General features: G+C 47.7%; 1 protein-coding gene across 1 annotated transcript in view; it reads left to right on the forward strand.

Annotated features, from left to right (window-relative positions):
- LOC119382983 (gamma-aminobutyric acid receptor subunit alpha-6) overlaps positions 1-12,068 on the forward strand; it is a 53,540-nt gene extending 41,472 nt beyond the window's left edge. The window contains exons 6-9 of the mRNA XM_037650929.2: positions 52-189; positions 5,733-5,885; positions 6,647-6,879; positions 11,598-12,068. Of these exons, the coding sequence (XP_037506857.1) occupies positions 52-189; positions 5,733-5,885; positions 6,647-6,879; positions 11,598-12,056 (983 nt within the window). The 3' untranslated portion in view covers positions 12,057-12,068. The remainder of the gene's footprint in view (positions 1-51; positions 190-5,732; positions 5,886-6,646; positions 6,880-11,597) is intronic.
- The last annotated feature ends 4,709 nt before the right edge of the window (positions 12,069-16,777 follow it).

Genomic DNA, 16,777 nt, shown 5'->3' on the forward strand with positions numbered 1-16,777 from the left:
TTTACCAAACACCCGTACTGAAACTGCTGCTTGTTGTGGATTTCATTGCAGTTGCCTATTCATCGAAAGAAGTTGTGTTTAAGTGGAAAGGTGCGGAACCCGTTGTGATATCACCGGACGTCACCCTGTCGCAGTATGAGTTTCTCAGCGTGACAGCGACCAACTTGACTACGTATGGACCAGGCGGAGGTTAGCATCTTAGCGTGTTTCTCTACTGATCGTTGACAGCTCATACATGCAGCATAAGGACATGCACCTTGCCGACTACGTACTTACTGATTATTTAGCTATAGAGTAAATACACCTATCTATCGAACGCTATGTACCCTTCTTGTAGGATTACGCACTACGAAATTAGGAGTAGGGGGGGGGGGGGCGAAGCAGTACAGACGTGCAGGCGTATGTGCTGCAATCTTGGCATGTTCCCTAAAGATCCCATGTCTTCATTTTCAAGCTCACAAACTTTCTGCACCTGTTCTTGAGAATAGCACCGAGTCTTGTACGCCATTTTCGTCTATTCATTATAGCCTATACAACTTAATTGTTTCGGAAGCTCATAAGCGCGCGTTCAGTGACGTTTTCATCACTTGCTTAGATGCGAAATACATGGCATCAAAAAAATTCCGTCAGATCCCACGCATAGTGGTAATCGATTTCAGCGAAGTAGTCAGCGAGTAGCAACCTATACCGGATCTTTCGCTTTGAGCCAAGCGTTACGAGGTGGTTCGACGTCATTGCGCAAATTTAGTGGTTGTTAGAGCCCCACACGTTAGAGCAGATATGTAGGCTAAGTTTTGTCGCTACGAAGTGCACGCTAAGGTCCGATGATGTCCATGTTATAAGTAGCGTTCGTCAGCGTATTCGACCAACACCATTATATCTTGCGTAGTTAACGTTTGTCACATTGTTATAAAAGCGGATAGCCAATACTGCAACCACAATCGGCATTTCCCCGGCATGAAGCTTGTGTAGAACGTTTTTCGTAAGGATTTACAGCGTTGGGGGGGCTCTGTGGTATAATACTTGAATGCCGTGAAGAACGTCTGGGTTTGATTGTGCCTCGATTCGTTATTTCCATTCTTTACTTCCATCGGGATTTTTCGCTCATCGACAATGCCGTTGGCACTGGCAACGGATTTTCGGCGGCACGAGCTCCTTAAAGCGTTTTTCGTTAAGATTTCGAACGTCTATTCTCGCTGTTCTTAGTTTGATATACACCGTGAATCACCTGTGGCGCACACCGGTATATCATGGGACGTGTTATGCGGGTGTGCTATGCGTGTTATGCGGTTATAGATAGATAGATAGATAGATAGATAGATAGATAGATAGATAGATAGATAGATAGATAGATAGATAGATAGATAGATAGATAGATAGATAGATAGATAGATAGATAGATAGATAGATAGATAGATAGATAGATAGATAGATAGATAGATAGATAGATAGATAGATAGATAGATAGATAGATAGATAGATAGATAGATAGATAGATAGATAGATAGATAGATAGATAGATAGATAGATAGATAGATAGATAGATAGATAGATAGATAGATAGATAGATAGATAGATAGATAGATAGATAGATAGATAGATAGATAGATAGATAGATAGATAGATAGATAGATAGATAGATAGATAGATAGATAGATAGATAGATAGATAGATAGATAGATAGATAGATAGATAGATAGATAGATAGATAGATAGATAGATAGATAGATAGATAGATAGATAGATAGATAGATAGATAGATAGATAGATAGATAGATAGATAGATAGATAGATAGAAACTGTCAAAGTGCCTTTGGTTCGCGAAGGAACGCTTTGCATTTAAATCTTTAAAGTATGCTTCATCTTTATCACTGTCCCATGATTAGCACTGAGACCCATTCTCCTAAATATTTATTTCACTCATGTTTTTTTCTCTAAGCCAGGTCTAAACATAAAGCAGATTGTTCTAAAAAACAGCGCTTCCTAATTCGCAGTAGCGAATGCATTAGCCACTGCGACCAAAGTACAGTGAAGAGTGAATATTCGAGAATTCGTTCTCGGCATTTGCTGAAAGCGACGCCGGTACTGTGTAGTACGGAAAAAATTCAGCAGATCGCACGCGTCGCGCGAATCGACTTCAGTCGGCGAGTGGCTGCATATGCTGAATATTTCGCTTAGTCAAGAGCCTTACTAGGTGGATCGATGTCTTTGGGTAAACTGAGTAGTTGTGCGCATGTCATGGGCTTGCCAGGCACGTCGACTACACTAACGTGTAAAGGGTAGCTCATGGTTCGACGTTAACGTCGGTACTCAGGTTAAAGCACAGTCAGTTTTATAGCAACGAAGTGCATGCTATACGATGTGATGAGATGCATATCACAAGTAGCGGTCGTCGGCGTATACGAGTATCGCTTCACTATACCTTGCCAAGTCAATGTTTATTTCATTGTTATAAAAGCGGATAACCACAATCAGCGTTGGCCTGATATGACGCTAGCATAGGGTCGTTTTCCTAAGCAGTTTGAAGCACTGGCGTGGCTTTGCGGCAGAATGGTTTAATGTCATGCTGGGTTCGATTCCGGCTCGAGTCATCCTTTGCATCCTTTGCTTCCATGGGGATTTTTCTTTCATCAATAACGCCGTCAATGCCGGCATCGCATTTTCTGCAACACGGACCCCTTAACATTATCGTTTTAAGATTTCCAAGGTATATTCTTACTGTCGCTGGGTTGATATAGACTATGGCGCACATCCACATACAACGACCTGTGTAATGCGGGCATGTGCCACACGTGACTGGTGGAACGGGCTTCATGAAAAACGCAACATACAAGTCACATTATTGTTGTCTTAACCTGTGAATCGTGTTCGTCATGCACTCATGTCCTCCTATGCCAGTTTTGGTATATACTAAGCTGAGGAGACGACCACGAGAGCACCCAGGCGTAGGCGGCTATGTATATAGATAAAAACGCTTGAAGTGCTGAGGGACTTCGACTGCTGGTCCTATCGTGGGCGGAGCCACCAACTTGATCTTGGTGGGCCTCCGGCTCTCTAGATCTGAGTTCCTCAGGATTGAAACAACGTTCTTGTCATGCCATGTCTAGCCTTTGGCTCGTAAGAGAGAGAGAGAGACAATATTCTTTAATGAAATTCCCTGAGAGGTTAGTCTGGTTTGTCGCCCGGCTTGCTACTCCAGGTGTCGGGTGATGACTATGGTATATAAAATGATCGCATATACGCCATATACACACAAATAGTACGTACAGTCACAAACGCACATATATACATAAAAAAGAGTCATTCACAAGCTTTGGTTAAGCTGAGTGTTCCTCAAGAACGCCAACAGCGCTCTTGTGCTGCGCATCGCACAACTGCTGTCTTGCCAGGGGCCGAGAAGGTGCCGCAGCTCCAAGGTCGAAGTGCTGCCTTCAGAATCTGTCGTTCGGCGTCGTAACGGGAACAGTCGCAGAGTACGTGCTTTAAGTCTTCCCGAGTGTTACATGTGATGCACGTGGGTGAGTCCGAATGCCTGATCTTGTGCTTGAAGTATTTCGTGGAGGCAACGTCGAGTCTCAGACGGTGAATGCAAGTTTCATCTTGCCTGGTTAGTCCCTGTGGCATATAAAAGCTACACGTCGGGTCTATTCTGTGCAGCGGTCCGTAATGGTTATTTGCATCGCACCATATTGTTCACGCTTGCGCATGATGTCGCAAGGTCTATGTGGAACACGCCCGGTTTTCTCCAGACTCGTCTTCACCGCCTGGATCCATGCCTACGACTCACTATTCCATCTGGACTACCCCGATCCGAGACGACCCTTCTCTGCCGCATGTGGCTTGGGGTGTCTTTTACGAACGCCTTTGCTTGCCGCATCGGAATGACAGACAGCGCTGCATGTGACCATTGCGGCAACGACGAAACCATTGAACATACTTTATGTCAGTGCCCTCACAACAGCTCCGAGAGACAGTCGCTCTCAGCAGTGTTTGCTCGCCTCCACGACCAGCCGCTTTCTGAGCAGTCAATCTTGGAATGTCGGAAAGATCGAGCTTCACGCCAGAAAGCAACGAAGGTGCTGATGAAGTTTCTGCGAGCGACCCGCCTCGTTGAACGATTGTGACACTCGTGTGTGTGTGTGTGTGTGTGTGTGTGTGTGTGTGTGTGTGTGTGTGTGTGTGTGTGTGTGTGTGTGTGTGTGTGTGTGTGTGTGTGTGTGTGTGTGTGTGTGTGTGTGTGTGTGTGTGTGTGTGTGTGTGTGTGTGTGTGTGTGTGTGTGTGTGTGTGTGTGTGTGTGTTTCCCCCCTCCCTATTCCATTCCTTTCTTTCTTACTTTTCTTTCTTACCCCTTCCCCAGTGCAGGGTAGCAAACCAGATATGCTTTCTGGTTTGCCTCCCTGCCTTTCCGCATTACATTTCTCTCTCTCTCTCTCTCTCTCTGCAGATTCCGCTCGACCGCAGATACCAAAATCGCTGCGTCTTTTCTTGAAAAAGGAATTTCGATTTTCTCAGATGCCGTGTCATGCGCAGCTTTGGCTCGCTAATAAATGCTTGACATTTAACATATATCAGACAAACGCAACTGTTGGTAGAATACATGATGAAACGTAGCCGCCTTAGAAGTGGCCCATAACTATATTTGTGAAGCAACAGAAACGATTCAGCGCGGGCGACAAAAAGGCATGAAACAGAAAAAAAATGTTTATATGTTGCGTACTTTCCGTGTTCTACCTTTTTTTTCTAATTCTTAGCCAAATCAAACACCGAGTTGAAATTGTAGGAAGACAATTCTCGTGTTATAACAGTGGTTATACAACGTTGATTGACATCAGCCAACAGCACAGGCAACATTAACCGTCATTTAGCCAACACTAGCTTACGGTATAGGCTGACATTAGTCAATGCTGGTAGTATGAAATGTAAATACGGAAGTTGAATTCGCTCAGATATCGGACGTGCCCCGTTACGGAATGTGGACGAAACATGGCCAGGAATAAAATGTCTTTAAAGAGGCCCTGCGACACTATTCTAAGTAATCATTGAGTGGCTTCAGTAAAACAGTTCATCGCCTCACGAATTGGCTGCCGCAAAAATTTTTAGAATCCGTCAAGTACGAGCGGAGTAACAGGGATTGGTCGCACGCTTTAAGCGATAATTTCTCTCTCCTTCCGTACCAGGAGAGAGAAAGTCATCCCCCCCCCCCTACCCCCGGCTTCTGCACACAGAAAGCTACGCAGGAGCAAAAAAAGGGGGGGGGGGTTGACTAGGGGGCAAGAAGATACGTCCGTTCGTCAACGCGCGTCATGACCTTGAGCACTTTTTTTTCTTTCTTTTTTCTTCGAACACGCGGCTTACTTCCAGTGGGATCGCGAGCGAGCGCTTGGGCAAGTGGCGGCACCCCGCGGCGGCCGCGGTAATTATGCAGCTCACGACGCTCATATCGGCCAATGGCCGTGGACTTTGGGCTCATGGCGCGGTCATTTGGGTTTATGGCATCATTTGTCTAGAAGAGTGCGCGATTTCTATCTGGCTTTGAGAAATAATTGTAAATTCCAGGTCGCGTGCTGCGCTATGATGTTTGGCCTAGCGTGTCCTCAGGAGCCTCGACTACCGATCGGCAGCGTTTTATGATCATACTGAAAAAGTTTTGCAGGGCCCATTTAAATGCAACCACAGCAGTCATGTGTGCTGGAATAGCATTCTCTTATTTTTTTTCTTTGTTTCTTTGCAGAAGTACGTTCTTCACTCATGACCCGCTTCATCTTAAGCCGTCGACGTGGCTACTTCATCCTTCAAATCTACGCACCATGTTCCATGATCGTCGGAGCCTCCTGGGTAGCGTTCTGGATCAACCGCAGCGACGCCGCTGGCCGCGTCGCTGTAGGTCTGTCGCCTTAAAACACGCTGCACTTGCTTCCGTGTGAGGGTAACAGATCGCAAGGGCTTCCATATCAATCAGTTGTTCTTGTCCCTGCCGCAGTCTTGGTCACATTCTCAGTCCCACTGTATTTACCTGAGCTCGAACAAACCATGTCTCGCGGAACTGTGCTACTTAATAGCTTTACTACGGTAGGACAAAATTCAATATCAAATATGATTGCTTTCACTGCGTAACCACACGAACAGCCTACATTTTTAGGTGACAAATGACGCTTAGCTCGCACGGGAGCACATAGTCAAATGTATGGTACGCCGGAGTCATTGCAGCTTTTAGCACTGCCCAAACTAAACCGATTGTAATAATGACCAAAAAGTAAGGGCTGTCATAAACTGAGGGCCTCATAGGCAATTGTCCATACCCTATCAGAGTACTGCGCCGTATTCTGCCCGCAACTCAATATAACCTCAATTTATAGAGAACTTTTTCTCTCGCTACAGCGAGAGAAAATGTATCGCACTTCGAACAAATATAATGCATGACAGAGAGACGGGTGTAGCAAGTCGAAACATGGACATTTGCTAACTACGGACGTTGTTAATGCCTTGGGTGAAGCGATGTATTTAATTTTTCTTCGCCTAACGTTTAGTCACGCGAAAGCCTTTTAGTGATATCTGTACAGTTGCTACATTAGTAAATTATCGAAAGCTGTAACCCCTTCGTTATCGGAATGTGACTTCGCCTTGCCGGGCTCTGGATTGACGCAGGTGCCACCACAGTGCTGACACTGGTGACGATGGGCTTCGGGGGCCGTGCGTCGCTCCCCAAGGTGGACTACGCGACGGCGCTCGACTGGTTCGTCATCATGTGCTTCACCTTCGTGTTCACGGCACTCGTCGAGTACGCGTGCGTCAACTACCTCGAGCGCTTCCTCATCAACCGTGAACGCAAGCGGATCGAAGCGCTCGCTCAAAAGGAGGAACACCGAGAGCGTGCCAAGGTAACGAATGAACACTCGTTTTCCTGTTGGCAGCGCTTGTGTCTCATTTGCGCCCAGGCTACGCATTATACAGTATGTGTTATCAATGTTAGTACATGTTAAATGTATGTGTTAGACAATGTTGTACCTTTTTACAGCAAAGCTATATATGGCTACAAATAGGGATAAATGTGGCTGTCCGTGAGTGCGCAGGAACTAAAATGAAGAAGCAATGCTAGCTTCTCTGAAGGTCTTGTCCGCGTATATAGCTAAGGAATATACCCACCGCAGAATGAACCCCTACCCATAAAATACTTTAGGTGTTCTTAATATCCTTTAATCTAACGTCCACAAACTCAAAGTATGAAGCACGTATTTCTTGAATGGTGTGATAGAGAAATCAAAAGCTACAACAGAAGGCACTTCGATAGATCCCAGCTCGTGATAAACACCAGGGCCACACGTTTCAGCTTCGCTGTTTAACGATCTGTACGGAGTGGTTGGGAGGGGATTTTTTTATTGTGGTAGCAATTATATGAACAGTCTCGACGGGTTTTTGCCGTGGCCGTTGCCGTCGCCGTCATATCCTTCCGGTATGAAGTCTAAATTGATAAGATCCCCCCGCGCATTGTACGTTCTACCGCGGGTAAAAGCGCGCTAGCGGGGGCGACGAACGCGGCCGAAGCAGAGTTCAAACGAGCCGGCTCATTTCCGTCGCTCGGAGGGTGCATGCGATAACATCACCCCGCTCGGGAGGCCTGCCGTCGAAGCAGACAGGAAACGCCCCGCCCGTCTTTAACGAGCCTTAAAAGACTCGAAGACGCGATGGGGGGGGGGGGCGAGTGTCGCAAGGGGAGCAACTTTAAACTTTGAATCTAAGGGCGCGGTCGCGATCGCTGGCGCGCGCGCTATCTCGAAAGCCATCACAGCGAGCGGCTCGTATACCCTTCAACGTGCTGCGCTCTCAACGCGAAGTGACTATGCGGAGAGCATCTCTGCCTGGAGCTGCCGTATTCTCTTACACCAGCGTTTTGTAGTTACGCGAGATCGAATACAAAACAGTTAGCTGCCAGCCTCACTTCGTGTAACACTACAATTTGTTGCTATCGCATTCATTGCTTCGCCCTTGCGGTGAAACTGTGACTTTTTTTCAACGAAACTGCAAAAAAGATGAAACACTCACATGGCATGCTACAGCGGTAATCTCTTCAGGGTCACACTTGGGTCGTTAACTCACTCACTCAGTAGTAACATAATCTATTTATATAAAGTATAGGCCGGCCCAACTTTGTCTAAGCTTGTACTCACTCACTCACTCACTCACTCACTCACTCACTCACTCACTCACTCACTCACTCACTCACTCACTCACTCACTCACTCACTCACTCACTCACTCACTCACTCACTCACTCACTCACTCAATGAATCAATCAATCAATCACTCAATCACTCAACCGCTGTAATCTTATCCATAGAAATGAGGTCTGCCCAAGCTTGTGCGCTCCAAGAAACTACCGTTCGCCGCTCACTCACTCATCTGAGGCGGAGAGCACGATGGCCATTAACGCCTAAAATGCCATCAAGCATTCGGTGTTATGCTAACGTGAAATAGTGTTACAATTTTCTACTTTGAAAATAACCCATTGTGCGATACAAATGTGGGGCAGGTTGGGACCTACATGACTCTCTCACCTTCTCTCTCCTCACCTTACACCTGGGCAACGTTCGGGTCTCGGGGCACGCGACCGAGAGGTCAGAGCCGCCAGCGCGCATTCTGCGTACAACGTATAAGCAGTTGTATAAAGCTCTCTTGCTCGCCGTAATGGCCCGTCGGCTATATTGTACGGCGCTTTGCCATCGGCGTGACGTGAATAATACGCCGCCAACGACCGCCGACCGGGTAGAAAAAATATCATAAAGACAATGTGGTTTGCCCCCTTCCACATTTGCATAGCGTGTTCGAAGCTTTCAGCTCTCGTTGTATTACTCGCGGTTATTAATGACTTAGCTTAGATAGCAGGACACTAATTAGCAGAGGATATAAATGAAGTGCGCGGAAAACCCAGCTCTTTCAGCCTGGTGTAGGGTTTATCACGTAGTACATTTCTCGAAGCTACTCTTTCGAAGAATGCATTTGACTTGTGTCACAGTGCATGTACGTACGCCCGCGGACTTGTATCCATCAATGAAAAAATTGGGGCAGCTATGCCCTAGTGGTGCGAAGACAGGAAACAGTGGAACTGGTGGCCTTCCACCTCCGTCTCACCCTCACTTCCCTTTCCCACCCCTTGTTATACGATACTATACAAGACTATGCTATACTTTGCCCTCTCCCCTTTCTTCTCTCTCTTTTTCACCCTCACATCACTTCTCCTCACGCTCAATTCTCTTTCCCACCCTTTCCTATAATGTACTATACATGGCTATACTATTCAACACCCTCTCCCCTCCCCCTCACATCACGTCTCTTGACCCTAACTTTCCTTTCTCACCCTTATACTATACGAGGCTACGCTATGCCTCACTCTCTCACTTCCTCCTTTCGTTCTTCCTCACCCTCACTTCCCTTTCCCACCGCATTGCTATACCATACTATACAAGGCTATGCCTTACTCTCTCCCTCCTCATTTTCCTTCTCCTCACCCTCACATCACTTCTCCTTATCCTCACTTCTCTTTCCCGCCTGATTGCTATACTATACTATTCTCTGTTCTTGCTCTGCGTGCCTTGGCATAGCTGGCGTAACGTGGCTCCTCTTCGCTCAACCAGTTTATGCGGGACGACAACGCAGTTTTGCCAAGCTTAAAGGGGCCCTGCAACACTTTTCCAAGTAACCATAGAATGGCTAGAAGGAGTTTGTTGTCGCACGAATCGCGACCACCGGAAATTTTTTTTAGAATCAATCAAGTACGAGCGGAGTTAGAGATTTGTCGCACGTTGTAATTGCTTTCTCTCTTCTCTCGTCCCGACGGACGCGCTGGAAGCTAAACAGGGAGGCATGGGACGGGGGAGAGAAGTTACGTCACGGGCGCGTCATGACATTGAGCACTTTTTTTTTTCTTCGAGCAGCGCGGCTTACTTTCAGTGTGATCGCGAGCTCGTGAGCGGGCACGTGACGGCCTCTCGCGGCGGCCACACTAACTATGCAGCCCACAGGGCTCAAATAAGCCAATGGCCGTGAGTTTGGGTATATGGCGCGGTCGTTTGGGTATATGGCATCATTCGTAGAAAGAAGAGGGAACGATTTCTAGCGGACTTTGAGAATTGATTGTAAATTCCAGGCCGCGTGCTGCGCGATATTTGGCTCGCGTGTTTTCGGGAACCTCTACTACCGATCGGCAACGGCTTCTGACCATGCTGAAAAAGTGTTGCGGGACCCCTTTAAATAGCTCCGCTATTTAAAAAGGAGGAGCACTGTGCCTCTTTCCAGGCCTCTCTCTCAAGCCTCCTGGAACATGCAGTGCATGTTTTTATTGGCGCTCGAGGCGGATAGCTTCGGAATATTTTCCGCCATCTTCTGTAGGCGGGTCAGCGTTAAGTCTGAGTGAATGATATGCCTGACTCGCAGACCGTTCTTACAACTGGGTTCATCAATTCGCGCAAACGCGCTGGGTTACACGAATGAAGGAAGTAGGAATGAAGAAAATAATACATTGCATTCTAACATACGCCCTCCCTCTGGGTAGGGTAGTAAACTCCAGTTACCACAATTTAAGCTTCTTGTCGTCTTATAACTTACTTTTTCTGCCTTTCTTAACAGAAGCACTGCTAGAGCAAGAATATTAACCACGTATATCTGGCCATGTTTTTTTTTTTTTTTTGATTTACGTTATTCTAGCTCTGCTTGACCTTTATGTACTGTTTACATCATTCTTGCGTACATAGATAACTTAATTTTGCATTTGGGACTCGTATACCTCACCGTTATACTGCATCTGTGCACGCGTATATTTTCGTTATCATTGATGTGCTTCGTTGTTCTCACTACGCTCAAACCGCTTCGTCGCCAATGCAGCTGTACAAAGATCGGGAATCTGCGGTAGTCAAATAGATCTCACAAACGTCTTCGGTGTAAGCTCTCAGCTGATATCTGCGTAAGCTTATCCTTCAATTCTCTACGTACTCATAAATGTCTGAAATGCAAGTTCAAATAAAAATGCAAGCACTTGTCCCCGCCCGGGCTCGGTATCGGAAGTGTGGCTTTTGCAGAGCTTCGAGAAATAGCTGTTGACGCAGATGCAGGCTGCACGAAAGCCAGATTGGTCCACTATAAACGTTATCTCCCCCTCAGCTGCTAACACTTCTGGCCATGCTCAGCTGCGCACGTGACTTTTATAGCCGCACCATATCTGAGGCGACGGAGCCCCGCGCAAGAGAAAGTAACCCACACAATGAACCACTGCATTCTAGGAACACAGTTCTGGTTCTGAAGCAGTTTCTGCAGACTGTTCCTGTCTCTCATTTATGGCCTTTTTATACATCAGGCACTTCTAAAAAATAAGAAAGATACGATGCTTTATTGCCGTCGGAACATTGGCACTTCCATCACGTCGTGTGAAAACGATCCGCCCTGGCTCCGATCTATACATTTAATCCTTTGTTAACTCCCTTTTTTCCTCTTTACTTTCCTTCGCCCCCCCCCCCCCTACTTTCTCGGTGCAACTTGGGATTGGTTCCGCCATAGTGCGTGTCACTTGTGTTACTTAGACCATTTTTCGCTCTCTTCGTCCTTGCCAGGAGCTCAAGGAGCCCGGCCAGGAGGAAACGGTGTTGGACGACGGGACGTCCGACTCTGAAAACATCCGGCTCCGTCTCGAAAACGCCGAGGAGGAAGCGGCGGCCGCAGCGCTGGCGGCGGCGGAAGACGCCTCCTCGCGGCGAGGACGCCTTCGTCCCGGTGTCCCCACGCTGGGCATGGCCCGATTCGGCTTCCGCTGGTGGGGCCCCAAGCAGCGGCTGGGCGACAGCCACCCGGACACGGCGTACGCACGGTGCAGCCGCGGCGTCCCCGGCCCTCCAGCACCATCGTCCTCGAGGGAACAGCGCCTCACTCCGAGCGAAGTTGCCGCCGAAATGGACGCCTGGGCGCGCATCATCTTTCCCGTCACGTTCACCGCGCTCAAAGTCATGTACTGGACGCTGTTCCTCTACTTCGTGGACGACGAAATCCCCGAGGACCCACCTCCGCAAAACTGAATGTTTCCCTCTCTCCTTCCCCCTTTCTCTCTTGCGCGTTTGCTTTAATCGTGTGTAAGAGGTGCGTACGCCACCCTTCTTAAGGCATCTTCACTTCCTCGCTAAACGTTCGACTTTCTTACGAGGACGCTGTGCGCCCCGTTTCTCCTGCGAAGAGTCTGCCACTCTACGTGACAGTTGACTCCTCTGTGTTCGCGGTCCCGCGTGAGTCGGCGGGCTTTCTTTGCCCCGTGGTGTTAAACTGTGCGAAGCTGCCTTGTTGCCGCGCAGCTCTGCGCGTGCGCCGTCGCACGTGCCGGGAGTTCGTGATCACACGATGAACAGTGTTCCCGAGAGGAACGCCGGGAACACTGGCGGGCTCTGTTTGGGAAACAACGTACCGCTGCAAGAAGAAGAAGATCGTAGGAAGGAAGCGTTCAGCGCCATCTCAGCGCTGTCAAGTCACTGCCGCCGTACTCAGACACCGGCTACGTTCCTTTGTTTTCTATTGCTCTGTTGTGATTTTTCCTTCGTACATTGGCGTCTTGACAGCATCGCTCTTCGCAACTTGCCCTTGCCATCGAACGCGGCGCCACGCTCTCCTGGAAGGAAACAGCGCTACGTGGACCCATTGCAAGCATTCTGTTGTACAAACAGTTGTCTATTTTATCTCGCTAGGTACACCAGGCGCACGTACAGGCGGGCGTATTTTCAGCGTTGCGTCGGCCGGTGTCGGAGCGTAAGTGTCACGCTGAGCGATTAGTGCGCGTAGTTTAGATCACTGCTCATGGTTAGCAATTGAAGCTGTTAAACAATGACACTTCAATCAATCATGATAGAAGCGCAGTCATCGCAGCGGGATGTGTGTGCCCGCACACCGTAAGACGCGACACTCAAATTTCGTCGAAAGTGCATCACATGGGGTTGCCACCCCCAACAAACTTTCAGCGCCTGAAAGAAGGGGAACTTGTCGCTGACGCTTGAAGAATAATGATTAGAACTAGAGGGCGCCAATTAAAACACAACATGGCTCACCATGCCGCTTCGAATACATTTTCACTTTCACCATTTCTACCGCGTGCATCGCCAGTTCTAACATCATGGTGCACTTTAAGTGAGCGTGCGCCTCGAATAACGATACACTCTTTGTATGTACTCGCGAAAAAAGGCAATCTATTGTAGAGTTATCAGTGCTGTATATCAACTTGATGTGGCCCTAGTGTAGAGGGAGTAGCCATGCTCTGTCAGTCAAGGCAGATTTCTGTACTACGTTCATAACTGAGCCAACAGTGTTCTGGAGTTCGAAAAAGTTTGACAACAGCAGTATAGTCTCGTCGACAGCTGTGTAGAGGTGTAGAGCGCGGGAGCAGCCAGACTTGTTCTGCTGGGCGTCACCTTGAGCTGGTTGCGGGGTCTGACATGGTTTACCCAGGAGCATGCACGGCCTAGTAGGCATGCAGACTTGCTATGTACGAGTGGTAACGTTGAAGAGTGCCCTTGTTTAACCGAATTTTCACTCGGCCTCAGGGCGCTTGCGGCATCTTGATGCCAAAGAATGACGCGTTTGGACTGATAACACGCGCCCGACTCTTTCGGAACAAACGATGCGCGCTTTATGGATTTTCCGAGCTACGCGATCACACGAAAAAGTGATAGCCTCGGGTAAGGCGCACAGCCTGGCAAACCAAAGGCGCTTACCAACATCATTTCTGGTTTAAAGCAATGTGCGCAGGTTTGCATGTCTATTAGGCCACACATGTTCCTGGGCACATCATGTAAGAGCCTGCAACTGCCGCAAGGTGCCTCCCCGCAGTCAAAGCCGGCTGCTCGCGCGCTCTACACGGACGTGGACGGGGCTGTACTTCCGCATTCGCGAAACTTCACTCTTGAATTGCAGACGCCGACAGCACCTTCCGCTCCAATGTCGAGTTATCTTGTAATAGTTTGCAGGGCAGATCGGACGCTGTGGTCGCTCATCAATCATGGAAACCGTGAGTGGCGCATAAATTTTTGTACCCATCTGGGAGAGGTTGTGTCGAGAAAGTATCTTGTGCGCTTCTGTTATTGTTATTCAATAGGTGAATGGTGCCGTGTATTCGCTTCACGACCATTTCTCTCATTATCTTAAAATGGGATCAGATTTCCGATTGAAAATTTATCAGCACAAATAAATCAAGATTGCTTGGAAGCTAACCGTGGGCGCTTGTCACATCACTTCCCTTCAATTGGGTTTCTTAACACAGCCCAATGTTAGACCACGGCGGGCTAAATATTGATCTCGTACCATAATTTCGTATTGACAAACTACGTCAAGGTTACCAATATAGAAAGCAACAACTGCTTTCCAGGCAAGAACAACGAAATTCAGACGACAGCACACTGCACAACCTTTAACTTGCGGCGAGTCATCCAAGCACTCCAATGGTCGCGGCGATGGCTCTGTGGTTACGGTGCTCGGCTGCTGACCCGAAAGAAACGCGTTTGATCCCGGCCACGGCGGTCGCACTTCGATGAAGGCGAAATGCTAGAGGCCTGCGTACTGGGCGTTGTCAGCGCACAGGTACTCGAATCAAAGCCTTCTTCTCGCATGTAACTCAGCGCAAACAACAGTTGTTGCAGGGGAGCGCTTGGCTGTTGCAGAATTAAACATTTCCATCTTATCAACTTACTGTTTCCTGGCATAAAGTTTTTCATCTTACCGTCCGACAGCTACGTTCTTTTCATCGTCAGTTCAGTTCGTAGTGTTTGGTAATGCCGCTTCCTGATTATGCGGGTAAGTACCGCAATATCATTCTAAATTTTAAGCTATTGTTTTCTCAATTTTCAATCGCATACGTTTGGTTTGCTGCCACAATGGTGCCCTTCGAGGCTCCGTTTGACGTGTCGTATCTTTAAAGAGTCCCTAAACAACTCTTGTGTTCAAAGACGAGAGGGGGGTCTCCATCTTGCCTTCACCAACCTGCTTCCTGGCGCTATCTCCTCCTCGCCACGTATTTCTTCAGAAAATGCGTGGACAATGTCAGCACTAAGCGTTGTGCCCATCGGGACTTCGCGCTTTTCGGCTACATGCTGTTATCTCAACTTGCGCAGTCGAAAACGCACAAAATGAAGGGAAATCAGTTGATCGCGCATTATCGTCAAGCAAGGCATGGCGGAACGGGCGCGCGACTGCGTGGCAAAACACGGTTGGAGACAATTCACAACTGATATCTTTCGTATGCGGACCTACCGAGTGCTGATGACGTCACGTGAACAGACCGCTGGCGTCACGAATTGTGCCGAAAAGACGGGAAATGCCAGGCGAGAATAATGTACTCGTTCTTTGCACTTTGAGAGGTTGTTTAGAGGCCCCTTAATCAGACCTCAAAGAACTGTTCACATCATTCGTCTACTGGCTCATCATTGAAAAAGTGTAGTAAATGAAATGACATGAAATTTGTTTAAGCGCATCCGTATCGACCGCAGAGGAATAGAAATTTTGAGCAGATACTCTGGAGCCACTGGCACAGGATGACTAAAAAAATTGTTGGCCTTGCATGTGAATGGCGCATGCCTTGTTAGTGTAGAATTGATATCTTATTTTTATGAAAACATATATTGTATTTTTACCTTCGATTCCTATAGGTTTGTTGCAACAACTCCGTCAAGGGCACTTGGCAGAGTGTGTTACGATGAGCGTCGTTAGTAGACCGTAATTAAACCGTCTACGTGGCCTTTAGTGGAAGGTTATTAAGGCGAAAGCCTTATATGCCTCATCAGACGAAAAATCCGGCGTGATCACGAAATTGTACAAGAAATACCGAGCAAACTCAAACGTGGCTTCCTTTCGCGTGTGGGCGGTGTTATATTGGACAGTCGGGCCGGTGCCTGAACGTAAGGCTTAGAGAGCACCACAGCTCGCTTAACGGCACGGCCTATTCGCACCTTGCGCTGCATTGCCGTGATTGCGGGGGTGATCCCGGTTTCTCTGACACTTCTGTCATTTTCAGACACGAGAATAAATTAACAAGGGAGATAGTCGAAGCCTATCTGATTAAAGAGAAAGGCGACGCGTGTGTCAGCCAGCCTTCACTGAGTCTGCTGGAAAGTGAATGTAATGTACTGCAGAAATCTGGCGTCATAAAGTGACTTTGTGGTGCTTTTTCTTGGGCTTTTGTGAGCCGTCTGCGCAAGTGCGCACGCATGTGCGCCATCTAACATGGTTCACCTTTTGCACTCTTTTTTGTATTAAATTCAGTTTCAAGTTAGCGCTCGTTGTGTCCATTCTTTTTTCGTCTGTCCTTGTTTTTGGGCACATTGAAGTTGTTCCGTGATGCCCTACAAGCTAGCCCAAGCTTCCGTGCTCCAAAGCTTAAGAGAAATTAGACAACCACCCGTTTGTAGCACGAAGCCACAAGGAAATCCTAAGCTTAATTTGATAGATCAAGGGCGATTTTTTGTTGTTTTTGTTGTTGTAACGCGAACACCGCAAAAATGAAGTGGACGAGGAATCCACGCGGCCACGTGATATTTTTTTCTTTTTCTTTTTACTTTGCTCACCCATGCACTGCAAAGACGAAGTGAACGTGCAGCTCGCGATCATTTCGATTTTTTGCCGTCATTTCGCTCACGCCGACTTTTCGTTCAAGGTCATGTTCAGATGAGACATATAGCGCTTTCACCTTAAAAAAAAAAACTTCATTTCGGCTGCGGCACTCAAGCTCGATCCTCTTAAGCTTAATTAACGTAAGAACATAATTAGT

Source organism: Rhipicephalus sanguineus, chromosome 2 (assembly GCF_013339695.2).
Source record: "Rhipicephalus sanguineus isolate Rsan-2018 chromosome 2, BIME_Rsan_1.4, whole genome shotgun sequence".
Lineage (NCBI taxonomy): Eukaryota > Metazoa > Arthropoda > Arachnida > Ixodida > Ixodidae > Rhipicephalus > Rhipicephalus sanguineus.